Genomic DNA, 17,956 nt, shown 5'->3' on the forward strand with positions numbered 1-17,956 from the left:
CACGTGGAGCAAAACGTTTGATAAAAATATATTTAAAACGAGCAGGAAAAAAATAGTTTTCGCCTGAAGGATAACTCTCATCATTCTTTTAACCAAGTAGAGTTAAATTATATGCATAATGATTTCAAGTACCAACTCATAAAAGATGTGACAAATTGGAAAACAAAGAACAAGAGGACTCTTTTTTTTTTTCAGAAAAATGTATTTGCAATTCAAATGTTCATATAAAAAGCATAAATTTTAAAAAGTTCATAGATGTTTGTTTTTAGAAGTGCTGTGGTTTCACCATTCATTGCAATTACATTCCAAAAGGTGCAGGGTGGTCCACGCTGCATCATTTTATGCTTTTGTCACACGGAAGTCACTCTCATCACAACCTCCCCCGAGCTGTTATCTTCTGACAAATCTTCATGGGGCCTCATCCGATTGAACAGATGCAATAACACGTACCCGCACTGAAACCGGGGCGAGGTTAGCTGCGTTGGGTGGACCAAGTTTCTGTTCCGCAGAGCTGTCAATGGCAACCACAAAGTCCTGCTTGTGGAAGATTCTCCCCGGCTGCTTTCCTCGATGTCTGTGGCTTTGTCGTAGTTTAATACATCCCAGTGCAAGTTAACAGCTCGCCAGCGCTTGAAAACCCTGTAAACTGCAGCTCCTTCGTGGACAATAAGACCTAAAATTTGAGGGAGAAGAAAAAGAGACTGGTGATAATCAAAGGTCGGGAATGTTGTTCTGTAGACAAGTCAGGGAGATTCAAGAAACAGTCAACTCTCTGTTATCCATCATCATTCAAGAACATGACAGTCTTTCTACCCAAATATTATGGCTAATGGTAAGCTGCTGCCACCCATGTTACACTGGAATTATCTATATTTAAAGAATAAGGATACACTAACATGCATAGAGTTAAGCTATCACAGGTATAATTACTTGCTCCGTGATGGCTCAGAATACGCCTTCGGCATTCATATCGCCTTAGGAGAATCATTAGGTTCATTTACTGATTTAACATATATTTCTTTATTGCCCATTGTGTGCCAAGCAAAATGTTAGGGGCTTGGACCCAGCTGGCAGCTTAATTCAGGAAAGAGATCTGACCTCATCAGTGAGCTGATGAGATCAGATCTCAGATCTCTGATGCCCCTGACATCAGAGGCAACTGGAGGCAGATCACTAGGACCCTGTGGGACTTCACAAGGACATTGACTTCATTCCCAGTGCAATGGGACCTCATTAGGGGGTATTCTAAATAGAGGAGTGACATGACAATTTACGTTCTAAAACCGTGATTCTTCTGCTCTGTTGAGTTAGAGACACTGCAGGTATTGAGGGTGCCGTCTCCCACGTCCTAGAACAATGCCTGACACACAGGAGGAACAATATGACTTTCTGTGATTTGTGCTTGCCTCAACAAGTCAACAAAAAGGTATTGAAAAATGTACTTGAGAGCTTTATGTAAATTATCTCATGTGATTCTCAGCACAGACTTAGGAAGTAGGTGCTAGCATTTCCCCCGTTTCACAAACAAGATGAAGCCACAGAGATGTGAAGGAAGTTGCTCAAGAGCACACAAGTAGTTGTGGAGGAGCAGGGATTTCAACTCAGCCAGGCTGGTTCCAAGATCCTTGCTCTTCGCTGCTACAAAGGGGATCGAATGATTACACGTTTCTGAGACACTCTCAGGAAAATAAATAAGTTAACATGAGAAACTCAGGGACTATGAACTGGTGGCCTGTAAGTCAGGTGTGAGGCACTAGCACACGGGGCCATCACCGTCCACCCCTGCCCTACCACACGCCCTGCACTGTCACACATTTACATTTCAGTGTGTTGTCCGAAAGCTTTTGAATCTGTGACCCTTCACATGAAGCGAGTCCCCGGGGGACATCCCTCAGAGAGAGAAGTGAGGAAGGGCTCTCTTTTTGGAGAAGGTTGAAATTCCACAGAAAGTCGGTGCAGAGGTCAAGGAAGAACCCATTTTTGGTGAAGTAAGGCAGGTAAGCAAATACGTCAGTTGACACAACCACTTCGTAATGATAAATTTGAAAACGAGCAGTTCCTACCTCCCAGCATTTAGACCTTTGGGTACATGCCCTAGAGAATCTCTCACAAAGGTGAAAAAGGAAGCATGGCCAAAGACATTTGTTACATCATTGCTTGTATTGGAGGGGAAAATTACAAGTGATCTTAATGTCCATCCTCAGAAGAACAGAAAAATTGTAGAACCAATGGACTACAGCAACGAAACAAAAGGGAATGAAGTCATATGCATCAACATGGATACATTTCAAAACTATAATGAAAATATCACTCACAATGAAAAAAAATGAAAGTTTCAAAAAGAAACACTTTGAGTGGATACCGTACATTTTTGTAAATATACAAAAGCAGGCATGGGAACAATAATAGCGGATTCATGGTAGTGGGGAGGGAAGGACTGAAATGAGATCGGGGAGGGGCTCCGAAGAGGGATTTCAACTTTTATCTCAAATGTTCACATCTTTCAAACTGGCCGATGAAGGTATGGATGGATGTTCAGCATATTGTTCTGTGTGTGTGTTGTGCCTGAATAACTCAAAACTTCAAAAAGTACAGGGAATTTATTAGGAAAGTTAATACAAGACAGATTGAGGAAGTTGTGGACACAACAAAGGAGGTGGCCGACTTACACGTGAAGACCAGAGTGGTAGCAGTAAGCAGGGCACAGAGAAATAAAGCAATAAACTCAGAGGAAAAATTGATAGGACTTGTAATGGAAGAAAGGGGGAAAATCAGAGTCTGGAGGAATGGGGGACTGAAAGGACGGTAGTTAACCTTCTCACAGATACAACGACTAAAGGATTTTGAGCATGTTTTTGTTGGGGAGGTTATTTCGTTTTTTTGTGAGTTAAAACAGTACTAGGTAGGTGAGGGAGATATACCAGTCCTTGAAGAATCACACCAATCGAATTATCAAAACTCAAGTTTTGCATTGCTCCCTACCAGGAGACGTAGAAGCACTCCAAAGATATTGACATAGGCCATTAGAAAGTGCATGTGGTCTAGCAAGTAAAAATGTCTTAAGCATAATTATTGTATGCCATCAAAATAATGGGGAGAAATGTAAACTTCCGTTAATCAGAACAACTTCACATAATTCCATCTACTTCTTTTCCAAAGGGACAATCTAAAGTTGACCTAACTGACCAGATGTTTTTAGGAATCAAAAGTCAAGATGACCAGATTTTAACTGGTGATAATGTTATTAGCTTTCTGAATCTCCATGCCCAATGATTTAACCTTTTGGGTTCGATTTTTCCTCCTTAAAATGAAATTGGAATACCTAATCTTTACATTCAACCAGATAGTATGAAGATAAATTGGAATTCATCAACTATAAAGCACTCAGATTTCCTCTGAGATAGTAACTACAGGACATTATTATTAATTAAAAAATCAATAGTGAATCTATGTGATGAGGAGCATTCATTCACACTAATCACAAAACAATTACAGCCCAAGACAGGTCCATTCTGGTTAAGAGCAGCGATGGGGGTGGGTGGGGAGAGCTTTATCCAGGGAGAAACCACTCATTTCGCAGGATCCTATTATTTCTTATTGATTTCCTTTGCAAGGCCAGAAATCAGACCAATCACTAGAGCTTACAGTCACTTTCTGGGAATATATTTCTGGTAGGTCTTTTCTAAATACATAAATCTACCCAATGTGCAGAAATAAATCCTGCAGGTCTTTATAGTATATTTTGAACTGAAGTTAAAGAGAGAGAATTTCTTCAAGTTGTCATGAAGACATAATCCTCTTGAATATCCCGCTCCATGGGCTGCTGCTTCTTAATTGCATTAAGTTATGAATGATGTTTAGACTTTGTTTTATTCCACATGATCATTTAAGAAGTCCTGGCCCTCTAGAAGCCTACATTTTACTGTAATACAATGAAACCCATCCCACTCCCAAGGCTGTCCTCTGTAACGTGCATTTTGACCGTTTCTTCTTTGAAAGTTCTGGAGTTGTGGCAAATGCCTTTTGTAACCACTAGTTACAACTATCAGTTTTGCAACCAGTGGTTACAAAAGGCACAGTGAGAAGATATGACTACTATGATCATTCAAAGATAAGGAGCCATTCAGCTCTGGCTCATTGTGTTGAAAATCCAGCTTTTAAAAGCCACGCTGGGCTGCTTTCTTACTGATGATCAAATGAATTTGTCACCTTGACATTTCAGGTCATATGAGAGCAGACTTGGATTTACTTTTTCATCTGAGTCACTAAGCCTGAAGAGAAAAGCAATTATAACTTCTATAAAATATAAGTATTAAATATTTTAGGATGCTTGCTACATTATTAATGGTATGAATGTCCACAAAGTGTGATTTATAGGAATTTGGAGAGTTGAGAAGTGTGCATGTGCCCATGTGGTTGGTTGGTTGGTTTTTGTCATTTTCTTGCCAGTAACATTTAATTGGAACATCTTCTTATTGGTGTACAAAGGAACATTTTTGTCAAGGAATAATCTTGAAAAGCAAAGCAGGCTTAAATACTTTCCAGTTTCATTGAAATAAAAAACAGTTTTTATGTAAGTAAAATATACTGTAAATTTTGAAGTGGTGTGTTAGTTTAAGTTTTTTATGGTGGTGTACTCTGAGCTATTTACTGAAAGAAATGATGCGAATGCTACCAAGGCATGTATGGTCACATGCTCACATGCTTGTGCACGTGCTCACATACATACACACACACACACACACACACACCCCATTTGTCTGTTTAATTTAACACCTGAAGTGTTATAGTTAACAGAGACTTGCAAAATTTATATTCAAAAGCAAACAAATTTTATCTTATATTAACCACCAAAGCACTGATCAAACAATTTCATCTCTTGTGTTACCAGTCTCAGCTTTTGCTTGGATAGGTTTGGTTGTTTCTCATAATTTATAAGATAAGTTTTTACCAAGGTTCTATTTTGTGCCAAGCAATGTGCTAAGAGCTTTACATTCATGGTTTGCATTTAATCTTGACAGCAACTCTAAAACTAGGTACTATTATTGAGGAATTGTACAGTTGGGAAAATTGAGACCTAGAGAGATTTAACAACTTGTCCTACATCATGAAGACATAAGAATTGGAGCTGAAACTGGAACCCACATTTGTCTAAATGTAAACCTTGAGTTCTATAGTCCTCTCCAACCTAAATCTTCAAAGTGTGGCAGTCTCCTCTACCTAAAGAATGACCAACTAAAAGAGCTTAATATGGACTAAATATTTGTGGTCCCCCAATTCATATGTTGAAGCTCCAATCCCCAAGGTGCTAGTGTTTGGAGGGTGAGACTTTTGGGAGGTAATGAGGGTTAGATGAGGTCATGAGGGTGGGCACCTCAAGATGGGATTAGTGCCCTTTACAAAAAGAAGAGACATGAGATCCCTTCCTCTTTCTCTCCCTCTCTCTCTGTCCACACACCACAGAAAGGCCATGCGGGAGCCTAGCAAGAAGATGGTTGTCCCCAAACTAGAAAAAGAGCCTTCACCAGACACCAAATATGCGGCTGTCACCTTGGATGTCCCAGTTCCTGAACTAGGAGAACCGATGTCTGACACTTAAACCACCCAGTTCTTCGTACTTTGGTTTAGCAGCCCAAACTGACTAAAACAGATCTTGTGGATAAACTACCATCGCCCTAATTTAAAATATGAATAAGCTGTGATCTGAGCTACATACGATTAGCTGTCCTCTTTAATATCCTGTGTGTTACCCACACTGTTATGTCTCTAGGGGTGCCACTGCAACATCCACTTCCTCCCCTCCCCACCCATGGAGGGAAGGCCTGGGGAGCCTCATTTGAGTGGTGAGAACCTCCTCTGGGCAGCCACACTCACCCTCAGCTTTCCCAGGGAACGCAAGCCTGTGGTGAGACCACAGAGAAAAACAGAGTAAAGCTCTGTGTGCTGTTCAATCCAAACAACCTTTGGGAAAATTTAAGAACTCAGAGTTCACAGCAGATAATTTGGCCAAAAAAGGCTCTTGATTGTGAGAATGCGCAAGAGTTTTTAGATTCTCTCCTATCAAGATTTTTCTCATTCTCTCTCTCACTTACATATATAGATACACACATACACACACATATACACACATGCATATATTTATCTAAGCTTTATAAATATAACGCATGTTATTCGGGAAGTCAGCGTACACTGGAAACAGAATTCAGGTTGGATTCTGTTTAATTCCATGTGCTAGAAGAACGCTTAGAGGCCAACTCATAAATTGGCCCCACTTTTGACTCCTTAATTTTTCTGATACTTGTGAAAACCATGGAGTTTTCACAAGTATCATTGGAGTCTCTGGAGTTTGGTTGCTCCAGAGAAAAATCAACCAAATGAAACAGTAATCCAAGGTACCCTTCTTGTGATGATCTTTGTGCTAGAATATAACAAAATGCATTAATCTTCTTGGCACTATTTTCTAACCTATCCCAAATTCAAGTGCCCAATAATTATAGAGACTTAGATGTGAGTATAGAGGTAATCACTTCAAAAATCACTGCCCCACAGTTGAATCTTGTTAATATAAATCAAAGAAATAACCATAAGCCACGGTTATTTCTGTATATTCAGAACAGCTTTTGTTTGACTGAACAATATATGAAGCTTAATGCAAAAAATGCAGAAAGATAAAACTTAGATGAAAGATAATTTACCGAAAGATAATACATGCCATCACAAAAGTCACTAAGCTCACAAAACAAAGGTCTCATAAATTAATATCCTAAAACCCATGCCTCTGGAAACTACAGTGTCCTCATGACAAACAGGGATTTTGTGAATACATATCTCCAGTGTTGTCCATATAGGAACCAATAATGTAAAGAGATAGCCCACTTAAAGTGCACTGACATCTATAAAGTAGGTGCTGACTTTTCTGTCACTGAATATAAATGGCATGGAGCTTTGCTCCTCTCACAGATGCCTAGAACCAAGTAAAATTCCCCAAACCAGGTTGAGAATGGCATGCTGATCATGAGAGCTCACAGCTCAGGGGCCCAAACACAGATTCATCATTAACATCGACACTATCATCTTCTGTGCAAGAAACAAGACAAGGACAACAGATGATTCTGAAACTTCCCAAGACGCAAAACACACGAGGGTCTAGATAACTTCCAGATATTGATGACCCAGCCCACCCCGTCCCCAAGGTAGGGAACGGCACACACAAAGAAATGACGAGTACAATAGTGAAGGACCCTAAATGATGACAGAGCTTCGTTGAGAGCACACAAAAAGAGAACTGGTGTTCACTCTGTCTCTGACACTCTCTATGTCCCCCTCCCCACGACATCTGCAGTCATCAGCTTGGAAGCAAAGGGCACATCTGTGCTGGCTCTCCAACGCTGATGACATCACTTTCTGGAAAGAAAACAAGACGGGAAAGCCCAATTGTCAGATGAAGTCTAATACTGCACTACTAACACGTGACAGCTAATGACGCTTTTCTGAAAGATTCTGGCGCAGGCTGAGTTTGATCTTGTCCTGCCAGGCTTAGTTCAGTTAATGACCATCCCCAAGTCATGTAAACCAGAAACCGGGAGGGGGGGTGGGGGAGGTGGGGGGTGGGGGGGGTCAGTATGACTCCTCTCTCCTCTTGCACTGAATTCTGCTAATTCTTTCTTCTTAGCAAACCCCAAAAACAGAATTTCCTGGAATGCCCAGTCTCTTACATTTGCACGATGAACTATTAATCGTGCTTCAAGATCCAGATTCTCTCATAATTTCTTCTCCGAGGCAGTCAAACAAAGTCAATCACTGCCTCCTCCTACTGTCTGCCGGGCCACACAGGAAATACCTGCACTGATTTATGTCGATCTCCTTACCCCTGGGCTGCGCCAGCTTGTTCCTGTGCCCGTGGTCCCTAATCAGCTGTGTGCTCCCTGACACAGAACCCGGCCTTGTTTGCCTTTGCGTACCTGTTCCTACCATAGTGCCTGGCCCGTGGTAAGAACTTTGCTAAAGGAGAGGGAGACAGGAAGAGTAGAGTGGCCATCACTGAGAGCTAAGGGACAACAAGGATTGCCTTAATTTAGTTGTGACTGTGCTATGAGAGCTTAAAAGTGTCTTGAGTATTGTTTATTGAAACATTAAAGTAATATTTTCTGACATCAAAGACAAACTGACACATGCAGTCCAGTGCTAGATTTGGAAAGGGTTTAGGGGTGGGTGTCCACATTTCGTGACAGCAGGTTTTGGCCCCGAGAAGGGGTTGGTAAGGGAAATGTGGGCGGAGGGCCTGGCACTGGGCAAAATAGCTAAAATTCTATAAAAGGTTTTGTGTTCAAACCCAGTAAACTGTAGCCTCCTGTCTTGCTGGCCTGGCCATCAAGTGTCCGCCTGTATCAAACAATCATGAACCCCAATACGGACAAAGTGGTTGTGCCCAGGCCTAAAACCTGGGAGGCAGATAAGGATTCCTGCCTGCTATTTCCAGGCAAAACGGAGAGAGTGAAAAGGAAGCAATGTCTATTCATCTGATCACTTGTTTTTCTAAGAAGCCTATCCATCAATCAATTATTCTATTTTTTCTTAATTCTTTGGTAGATAGAACACTCTCTTGATCTTTCTATTAATAACACTGGAAGATAAATCTACGATCGGCATATTCAAAGAATATTCTTCAAAAAGTGCAAACTTTGTTACACATTATAAGAGATATGGTATGTTGAATTTTTAAAAAGAAATGATTAAAAGAATTCACTAGACAGAAGAACTGTTTTATTACCTAAGTTTCTACCCAACAGCGCTTTGCTTGAGAAAAAAAAAATCTATGGATATGGTTTTTCAATATAAGAAAGAAATGAGCCCAATACTTTCATATTAATAGATAATAAAGACATCCTAGAGTTCTCCTATAATTGGGAGCATGGAATCAGCTAATTTCAGCTGAATGATATTTCAATTCTGCTCTTCCATCCTTGGACAGATGATAAACTTTGTTAGCAAAAAATTAGCATCATATATCACAGGGTTCTCACTCAAGATCAAAAAGAACCTGATGGACAAACACAGTCACCGAATATTAAAATTAAAAATATATATATTGGGTATGTTTAATCCCACCCTCTCAGTTTGGGGGCTGAGGACTCTGAGACCCAGGGAAGGGATGTGGCATCGTTTGCTCAAGGTCCATAGTTGGTGACTGAGCTCACAACAGAGCCTGCCTCTTGGCGCCGGGTCCGGTGCGCTTGTTCTGCAAGAATTCGGACCTCAGCATCCTTGGCCAAAACACCATCACCAGTGTCCTCAGCCCACAGAATAGTCAGTGGCCAGAAGGGATATTATACTGACTAAGAAGCAGACAGATCAAAGTATCTTTTTGGTAACACCAAAGGCTGAGATGGGTAAATTGTTCTGCGGTCTTTATTCTAAAGGGGACATTGTAGCATCAGGATAGGAGAATTATCACAACCTTCATGATTTATATAAATAAGTAATTCTGCAAACCTGCATTTAATAAAAACTGCATTTGTTTTTAAAAAGCATATTAATGTCTATCTTCTGTGTTAATTAAAGCTTTTAGGATTTGGTAGATTTCCATTTGTTTCCCACACTCTAGTATATGAACTAACACCAGTTCTTACAAAGAGACTATTAGTGAACTTTAGTGACAAGTGAAAATAGATACAACTAATTATCCATTTCTTCTTCAATGAATAAACTGTCTACTGTAAACTCACAAAATATGATTTTAACAATTTGCAGAGTAAACTACACATGTATTTGTTGTTCTAATTTGGGGGAGTGACAATAATTATTTTAAAAGATCTAAATTGAAATGTCTAATTAAAATCTCTTTACCTTTGTGACTAGTAACAGGCTACTTCAGTTTTGACGGCTTCATTTTTCATTTCTCTTAACTCATACAGGCAGTGGATAAAAATTCCAAACAGAAGCTACCGGCTACACATAATTAAAATTTATAAACCCTTCTATTTCATTCCATGACAAGAGTAAGATGTTTATAATTAAAAATATTAATGAAATGTTTAACCTGAATATAAAAATGCTTATAGATCAGTTTCCTTAATATTCTATTCTGTGACCTAGTAAAAAAATTCAAGATTGTGATATGATTCTTTGCATAGATAATTCCCGTTAGGAAATTGTTTCACTTGGAAGAAGGGGAAGAGAGAAATGGCTTTTGGTATGTAATATTCCATGTCTTCCATTCTCCTTACTAATGTTGTATGTGTGGGGGCTTTATCGATTTAGAGTAAGTGAATGAAGATGTCACAAAATGACTATAATACCTTGGGCTTTCAAAGACAGATTTTTCTCTATTTCTGACCTTAAATCGGTTCACCTAAAGGTATGTATTCCCTGTGCCATGTCTTAGGTGTTTGAGACAGTAATTTAAGAAGTAGTTTCACTTTATTTGTACAGACAACATTTTGTAAGTTATTCAAGCTCAGCACCGAAGGAGGGGTTTTGAACAGATAATAGCTAAGGCAGGTAAATACCCTTTCTCTCTGCACACACGCTGTGGAGCGACAGGGTCTGCTTCCAATCTTGGGACCGGCCTCCCCGTCTGTGTGAACTTGGGGAGGCTGCTTCACATGTGCCTGTTTTCTCATCTCTGAGACGTGAACTGTGACAGTATCCCTAATGCCTGAGGCTGCTGTGGGGGTCAAATGGGACAACTGGGGTAGAGTGCTTAAAATATTGCTCAGATCGCAGCGAATATGATCTTAGATATCACTGAAGATGCATTTTCTAAGACTTTACATCTCCCTACTTGGAAGCAGTTGAAGACATATACGGGCTTCGTGTCTATGCTCATCTCTGTGGTTCCTGGTGGCCCAAGCGTTTGTCCTCCCTCCCTGCCCATCAGCACCCACAGTCCTGCATCCTCAGTGTTCTGGGCAGTAGCATCATTCAGAAGAAGGGTTACATTCACGTTCCTGACTGAGGAAATTCTTTGCTGCAAAATAGTACAGAGCCAGGAGATCCCAAAGGGGCGCCGTTAGGTCTGAAGAACTTTCCCTAGGTTTTCAGGGTAAGGGAGCTGCCCCCGTTAGTTCTCATGTACGTTTCTCCATAGGCACTTTTCATGATGTATTTTAACTGCTTATTTCTCTGACTGTCACCTCCCAGCAGGTGGAGAGCAGGGAGTGTGTTGTGTTCCAGGACTCCGTGAACCTTCCTGCAAACAGCCAGGTAGTAAGTACTTTGAGCAGTGCTACCCTCATAGTCTCTGCCGAAACGCGGTGACAGCTCACGAATGAAAGGATATATCTGTATCCCAACGTAATTTTATGAGTACTGAAGATTACATTTGATATGATTTTCATGCCATGAAATAAGAGACTTCTTTTTATGTTTTTCAACCACTTAAAAAAATGTAAAAACCATTCTGAGATCACAGGCTTTACAAAAACAGGCAGTGGGCTGGGTCTGGCCCTCAGGCCACAGTTTGCCACCCCTTGCTCTATTTACATCCCTGTCCTGCACTGAAGGCTGGGCACACGGTAAATAATGCAGGGAATGTGGCTCAGTAGATAACTGATACCTCCTTGGCTAGGCTGTCCCCAGTTGGTAGAGACAGCTGAAAGTGTCATAAGATTAAGGCCTGGGACCCTCCCATTAGAAGGCCGGAAGAGTTACTTAGCTTAGAGAGACCCTTCCATGCACAGCACTGAAGGCCAAGCAGGTTCTGCAACAAGCTCCCTTCTATTTTATTTCCCAGGGTTTGAAAGGCAATAGTACCAGTAATAATCAACTACGATAATAATCTTTAGAGAAATTAGTAAACATCAGTATGATTAAGGCATAGAAAAGCCCATAATTTGTACCGCCAGAGAACAGAAATAGTAATGGTCTCCTTCCCAGAGCATATGAAGTATAAAACTTGGTTTTTCCTCTGACAATTTCGAATTACAAAGGGCCACTCTGCCTCTGCCTTGCAGAACGTGTTCAAACTGTAGAGATCCAAGACAGATCCGAGATCTGGCTTGTGTTTCGGGCTCACGGTGCTGAATCAGACTCTTTCTAAATGAAGCTGAGGCATTTCCTAGGGCATGAAACATGCTAAGATATTCTGAGCCCAGGAATAATGATCCATGCTTGTAAAGGAGTTCTACTCTATTTCAGCAATGATTCCAAATGAGCTAGCAGAGCGTGCAAATCTGCAACAGTCATGGCTCCGGGTGCAGCCAACCTCTAGCCCAGGCGCCACCTAGGATGAAGTTTGAAGGGAAACCCAGAGGGGCTTGGGCGGGAGGAGAAGAATGTTCCTGTCCTCCCTACAATAACGCTGCACAAAGGTCTCCCAAGTAGCCGAAGCGTGGCACTAGAGGGACAGAAGTCCCCAATCAAATTATAGATCAGGAAATGGAAGCGTTTCCTGGAGCAGAGGTGGCTGATACGCTTCTTACGTCTGGAGGGGAAAATTATAGTGAAAGGAAGATTCAAAAAGGAAATACTGAATACTGGGCTAATCAACTTTCACGGTTATTATGCCAAGCAGCGTTTAAGTTGAGCTGCTTTTCTCACATGCAGTATGATTCATGCAGACATATCCACTTCGGTGCTTCCTATGAAACTCGGGATGAGATAAATACAGCAACACCTCCTACCACCTCCTACCACTGCAACCCAAAGTGCAGCCACAGCCCTCAGGCAGCCTTCTGCACCCCACTCCACTGCCGGACGCTGGCCTGCTGACTTCCAAAGCTCGGTTTTCCTGAGTGACCCCGGGAGCTCAGATTCCAGACGTGGCAGCGGTGGTGGTCATCGGGGTGGGACAAAAGGTCGAGTCTGGGCTCCACTGTCTTGTGGTAAGAAAAACTACTTGACATATGTCAAGTCTGTCTATTAAAATTGCTGACAATTTTGAATGGGATGGAGCTGCCCTGCTTGTGCGGCCCCGAGACATGTGTGTGTGTATTGGGGTGGCTGGCAGCTGTGGTCCCCACTTCCCATAGGGAAAGTGTCTTCAAAGGTGGTGGCCCACGTCAGATCACACTAAATTTGGGAGGCCTCAGAAAGAGCTTTCTCTTCTCAGACATCCTCAGCCCATTCTGTGCGGGACAGAGGCCCTAAGGGGTTCAAGGGAACATTCTAATTGTTCTCTCAGTAATTTTACATTCTTCTCTTGAAACTATTCAATACATTTTACACTTATCCATAAATATTTTACAGCTTTAAAAAATGCCATCTATCAACAATGGCCCAAGGCCCACACATTTTATAAATCTTACCAGCAGATACATACTCTTTTCAAGTGTTTTTAACCTAAAATAATTTAAGAAAGATTGTCAACTTCTGACTCATGCCGAGAGGTGCCAGAGGGCATGGAACATTTTTAAAAGGAGGTAGTCTAAAAGTCATTTGTATGTTGTTTGTAATGCATTAGAAATTTTTTCTTTAGCAGTAGATTAACCTTCTTAATTATGCTTTGCTTATGCTAATTGGTCTATATTCACAGAAAGCAAACTGCAGGGAGGAAGACTGCTGGAAAGTACCATGTTAGGAGGCAACCCTGTCATTACATAGACAGCTGGGAACTTACTTGTCATCACGAGTCTAATTACCCTGAAATTCTTTGTCAAAATTCTTTACTGTGACTCAGATGACAGCAACAGAGTTAGAAAATGTACATTTTACATTCCAGGTCAACAAAATGTTAAAACATGTGCTACTTTTAGCTGTTCTACCTGGAAAAAAAAAATAGCAAAGTGAAACAATATCAAAAGCAAGGGGAAAATGTTATCCTAGGTTTTTTAAATGTAAATATATGTCTAATGCAATCAATCTAAGACTGCAGGAACGTATTATATTTATTTATTATTCTGAAGTTCTATAATGAAATGTGAATATATTACCGACTGATAACTCTAAAGTTTTCTTGTGTGTGCCCAAATAGCTTTAGCTGGATATATGATCGAATATTAAAAACAGATTTTAGAAGGGGCTATTATACCTATAAGAATTTACAGGGATTTAAAGAAAACTTAGTTTAATTCAAAATATAGGAAAAATAAAAGTTTATGTTGGAGAGTATGAAATGTTTGCAGAAGGAGAATTTTTTTCAATATGAACTATAATTGGTACAGTAAGGAGAAGACATTTTGATTTTATACTCATTCTAGTATAACTCAGGTCATTTTTTTTTTAAATTCATTCCCTAATCTCTGTAGCTTTCAAAAGTAAGAGAGCATAAACAATTACATTATGCTTTATTTCATCATTTCAAAAGAGTCCTGCGAGATATTTTTGGTTGCTGGTGGGTATATCAGTGTGTGTGTGTGTGTGTGTGTGTGTGTGTGTGTGTGTGTGTGTCTATTCTCCCCCATTCTGCATGCTTATGTTTACCTTGAGGAATAAAATAGTATGAAGAACAACCAATAACAGAATCAGAACTTCAGCCACAGATCGAGGGGAAGCCATTTTTCTTGAGGCAATTTCAGGGAATGCTTTCTACACTAAAAAGAGACTGAGAAGTGAAATCCCCTCACTGTTAAAAATATAATAAATAGGAGAAACTGACTCAAAAGCTCCTAAAATGTGCTGAAGAATGCAGGGATTTTGAGAGGCAGTGATCTCTGGTCTCAGTCTCTCCTTATGGCACACCTACTCTGTGTCCATGCACGTCACGCCCTGGCAGCCCCAAAGATACCAGGTAGGATGAGCTGCACATCAGCATGACCCAGTGTGCTCATTTTCATTTTCTTAAAGAAAATTTCTCCACAAGTTTAAATAGCTATACAATTAATTTTAAAAATACCACTCTAATGGTGTTAAATGTACTTAAAACCACCAATTGAAAGGTCAAGAAAGTGATCGTGTTCATGGCTGGCAAGGTGTGGGAAAACAGGAATGCTTGCATATTTGAGGGGAGTATAAATTGGTAAATACTTTTTAGAGGGCACTATAACAGGACTTACCAAAATGCTACATGTGCTTACTACTCTACGCAGACTTTCCACTCCTTGGAATGGTACCAACAGAAATATCCACGTACAAGGATGTCTTTGCAGCACTGTCCCCAATGGTAACAACCTAAATATGTATCTGTTATAAGAGAGGGAAATCCATCAGGGGTCCTCAAAACTTTTTAAACAGGGGGCCAGTTCACTGTCCCTCAGACCGTTGGAGGGCCGTTGGAGAGTTCAGCGCCCATTCCACACATGCGCACTGTGGGCCCGGGATGAGTTGGCTGCTAAGCAGGACAGGCAGCGGCAGCAAAAACACCCTGTGGGCCGGTTAAATGTCCTCAGCGGGCCGCATGTGGCCCGTGGGCATAGTTTGAGGACCCCTGCGTCTAGATTGTATTGTTGAATGAAAAGGACTATTTGCTCAACACCTGGGAGAGTATGATCCCACTTATATGAAAAATAAAATACATAAGTATCTATGTACCTATAGGCATGTAAACCTAACAAGAAAAAATCTCAAGGATACATCAAGATGTTGAGAGAGGACATTTCTGCAAAGGGAGTGGCATAGCAGAATGGGGGATGTGAGTGAAATGGTCCTTTCGAAACTTTATGGATTACATGATTATAGACACAAATTTTATGTGTGTGTTGTGTTGTGTGGACAATTAAGAAAATTAAAACAAAAACAATGCATGTGTGTCACTTTGTAATCATAACCGATTCCTTCCCATAATATTTCACGGAAGATCAAACATTTTCTAGACTTGGATTTGCCACTAATTTACAGTGTTGGTTAGATTCGGTACAAGCACTGCCATCTCTATTTCTGGAGTACTACTAAATGTAATAGGGTTTTGGTTTGTTGCTTCTGTAACAAGAAATTGAATTCGCCTTATCCAGTTCTACCAGGCACTAAAAGGAGTTGGTAACTGCTCTTATGCAAGTGAATCAAATGACCCTCATCCTCATGTGGCCTTCTCCTAGTCCCTCAAACTTTTAGTCATTAATAAACGTGTTTCTCTTATGGCACAAGCTTCCTTTGAATCACACAACCAACGGAAGTGGTGGTCTTCTGTTTTCTCACTGTGTACAGTATGGAGTGAAGAACCAAATCCTCTGCCAAGTGCTTTCTGCCATGCACTTGCTCTTCCTTCCCGGGTTTGCTAATCTTCCTTTGTCCACCATGCAATTCTTTTTAGGAAGGAGCCAACACAAGCCTGATTCATTACCTATTCCTAAATTACTGCCACTGGCTACAACAGCTCGGTGATTTAAATCCTTATATTAGTTTTCCTGGTGTACAATCACAGTCTGAATGCCATCTATTTAAATATTTAAAAGAGCTCCCCAAATATAATATAAAGCTATATCTCTTCATACTTCAATTTCCTTAAAGCAGATGTGGCTTTTATAAATGTTGATTGAAATAGACTTGACCCACAGACGTCTTCTGAAAAATATCAGTAACCAAAAAGAGTCATCTGTCAAACATATCCTTCCCCATTATGGCTGTCTACCTAACTCTTGGCAACTATTCTCTCACATTAACACCCTTCCTCTTAATCTTCTCAAGCTCATTTTTACTTTATGCACCTCTCTTGGAACACAGTTTCCTTATCATTTAGGAAAGACACAACCCATTTATAAAGACAAGGTGAAACTTGACCGAACCACCTTGATCCAGATATTTCAACTAAAATAGTAACTGGACCCTTGGAAGAATTCAGAACATCAATAGCAAGAAAAAAAAAACAAACAAAAAAAAACTATGTCTTGGAAAAGAAGAAAATGCATTAGTTAATGAAAGAAAACAACACACAAAAAAATTCACGGCATCTGAAAATAAGTAAACAAATTTTCCCAAGTAAATAAATGTTCTGTGAATCCTTAAATTTCTGTTTAACAACACAACTGTTCCCAAGCATTATATGCACTAGCTAGATTATAACATTTTTGGACTCCAGAATAATCTGTGGATTTTCAGAATTGTTTTTTCAAAGAACATTTTATGAAGCTGCCAATCTGTTCCTTCTCATTTAGGTGTAATCAAGTTTGAAAAGCTCGGACAGATAGGAATGAGGGAATGCTTCCCAGTATTTGAAATCCCTGGCACGGCCGGCCAATCCCACGTTCTCCAACGGTGAGCAGCGCCGGCCAGAGCTCCACTTGCCAGGTATCTCTTCATCTCTCTGCCCACTTGGCCATCGTTTCCCCACGAAATCTGCCTGAAATCTCCCCCTCTCCCCTGTCCCACTGCCATTGCCTGCGCTTCCTTCCTAATGGTGCACATCCCGCTGCATTCTAATGACTTGCATGCCTGTCCTTGTGAAGCCAGGAGCTCCTGGGGGCGGGAAAGTGACCAACTCCTGTTTGTTTGTATTCCCAGAGCCCAGTTCTGTGTCGGACGTAGACAGTTCCCAATAAAGAACTAAACTGAGTTGAGCAAGTCGGACTCCGAGTTGTAAACCTGATTTCACTCTAACTCTGACTCTAAGACTTCCAGTCAGGAGTATATAAGGTATAACCAACGTAATTGTGATCTTTGTTACCGTCCACACTTAGTATGCAGACATTTGAATTCATCCGAAGTGTCAGCAGGAACTATTGCTGCTGTGATCAGGTGCCTACTGGAAGCCTATGCGTGCACTGTGCTTCCTTTACCGTAAGAGTTTCTAAAATTCTTGAGAAAAAATTAAGATTTTTCTCCGGGCCAAAACAGACTAATTAGTGAGATAGCCAAGTGAAATAAACAACGTTCAATCTTAATATTTTTAATATTTTTCAAAATATACAAACAGATCACTGAACGATGAAATTTGAATTTGATGAGCCAAAAGACAATAAGAAGTATGGTCAATATTTAAAATCCAGATAAAAAAAATTACTCTCCAAAATGTCTCTAAAACAATGGCAGCTGTTTTTGTTTCTAAGATATCTGACTTTATAATATGAGCAAGCACTCAAATTTCAAGAGAAGTTCAAATTTGTCATTTATCATTGAAGGATCATTAGAGTTCATATGTCCGTGT

General features: G+C 40.5%; 1 protein-coding gene across 1 annotated transcript in view; it reads right to left on the reverse strand.

The window, feature by feature from the left end:
- Positions 1–219: 219 nt before the first annotated feature.
- MARCHF11 (membrane associated ring-CH-type finger 11) overlaps positions 220–17,956 on the reverse strand; it is a 107,415-nt gene continuing 89,678 nt past the window's right edge. The window contains exon 4 of the mRNA XM_020290017.2: positions 220–673. Within this exon, the coding sequence (XP_020145606.2) occupies positions 351–673 (323 nt within the window). The 3' untranslated portion in view covers positions 220–350. The remainder of the gene's footprint in view (positions 674–17,956) is intronic.

Source organism: Microcebus murinus, chromosome 11 (assembly GCF_040939455.1).
Source record: "Microcebus murinus isolate Inina chromosome 11, M.murinus_Inina_mat1.0, whole genome shotgun sequence".
NCBI lineage: Eukaryota > Metazoa > Chordata > Mammalia > Primates > Cheirogaleidae > Microcebus > Microcebus murinus.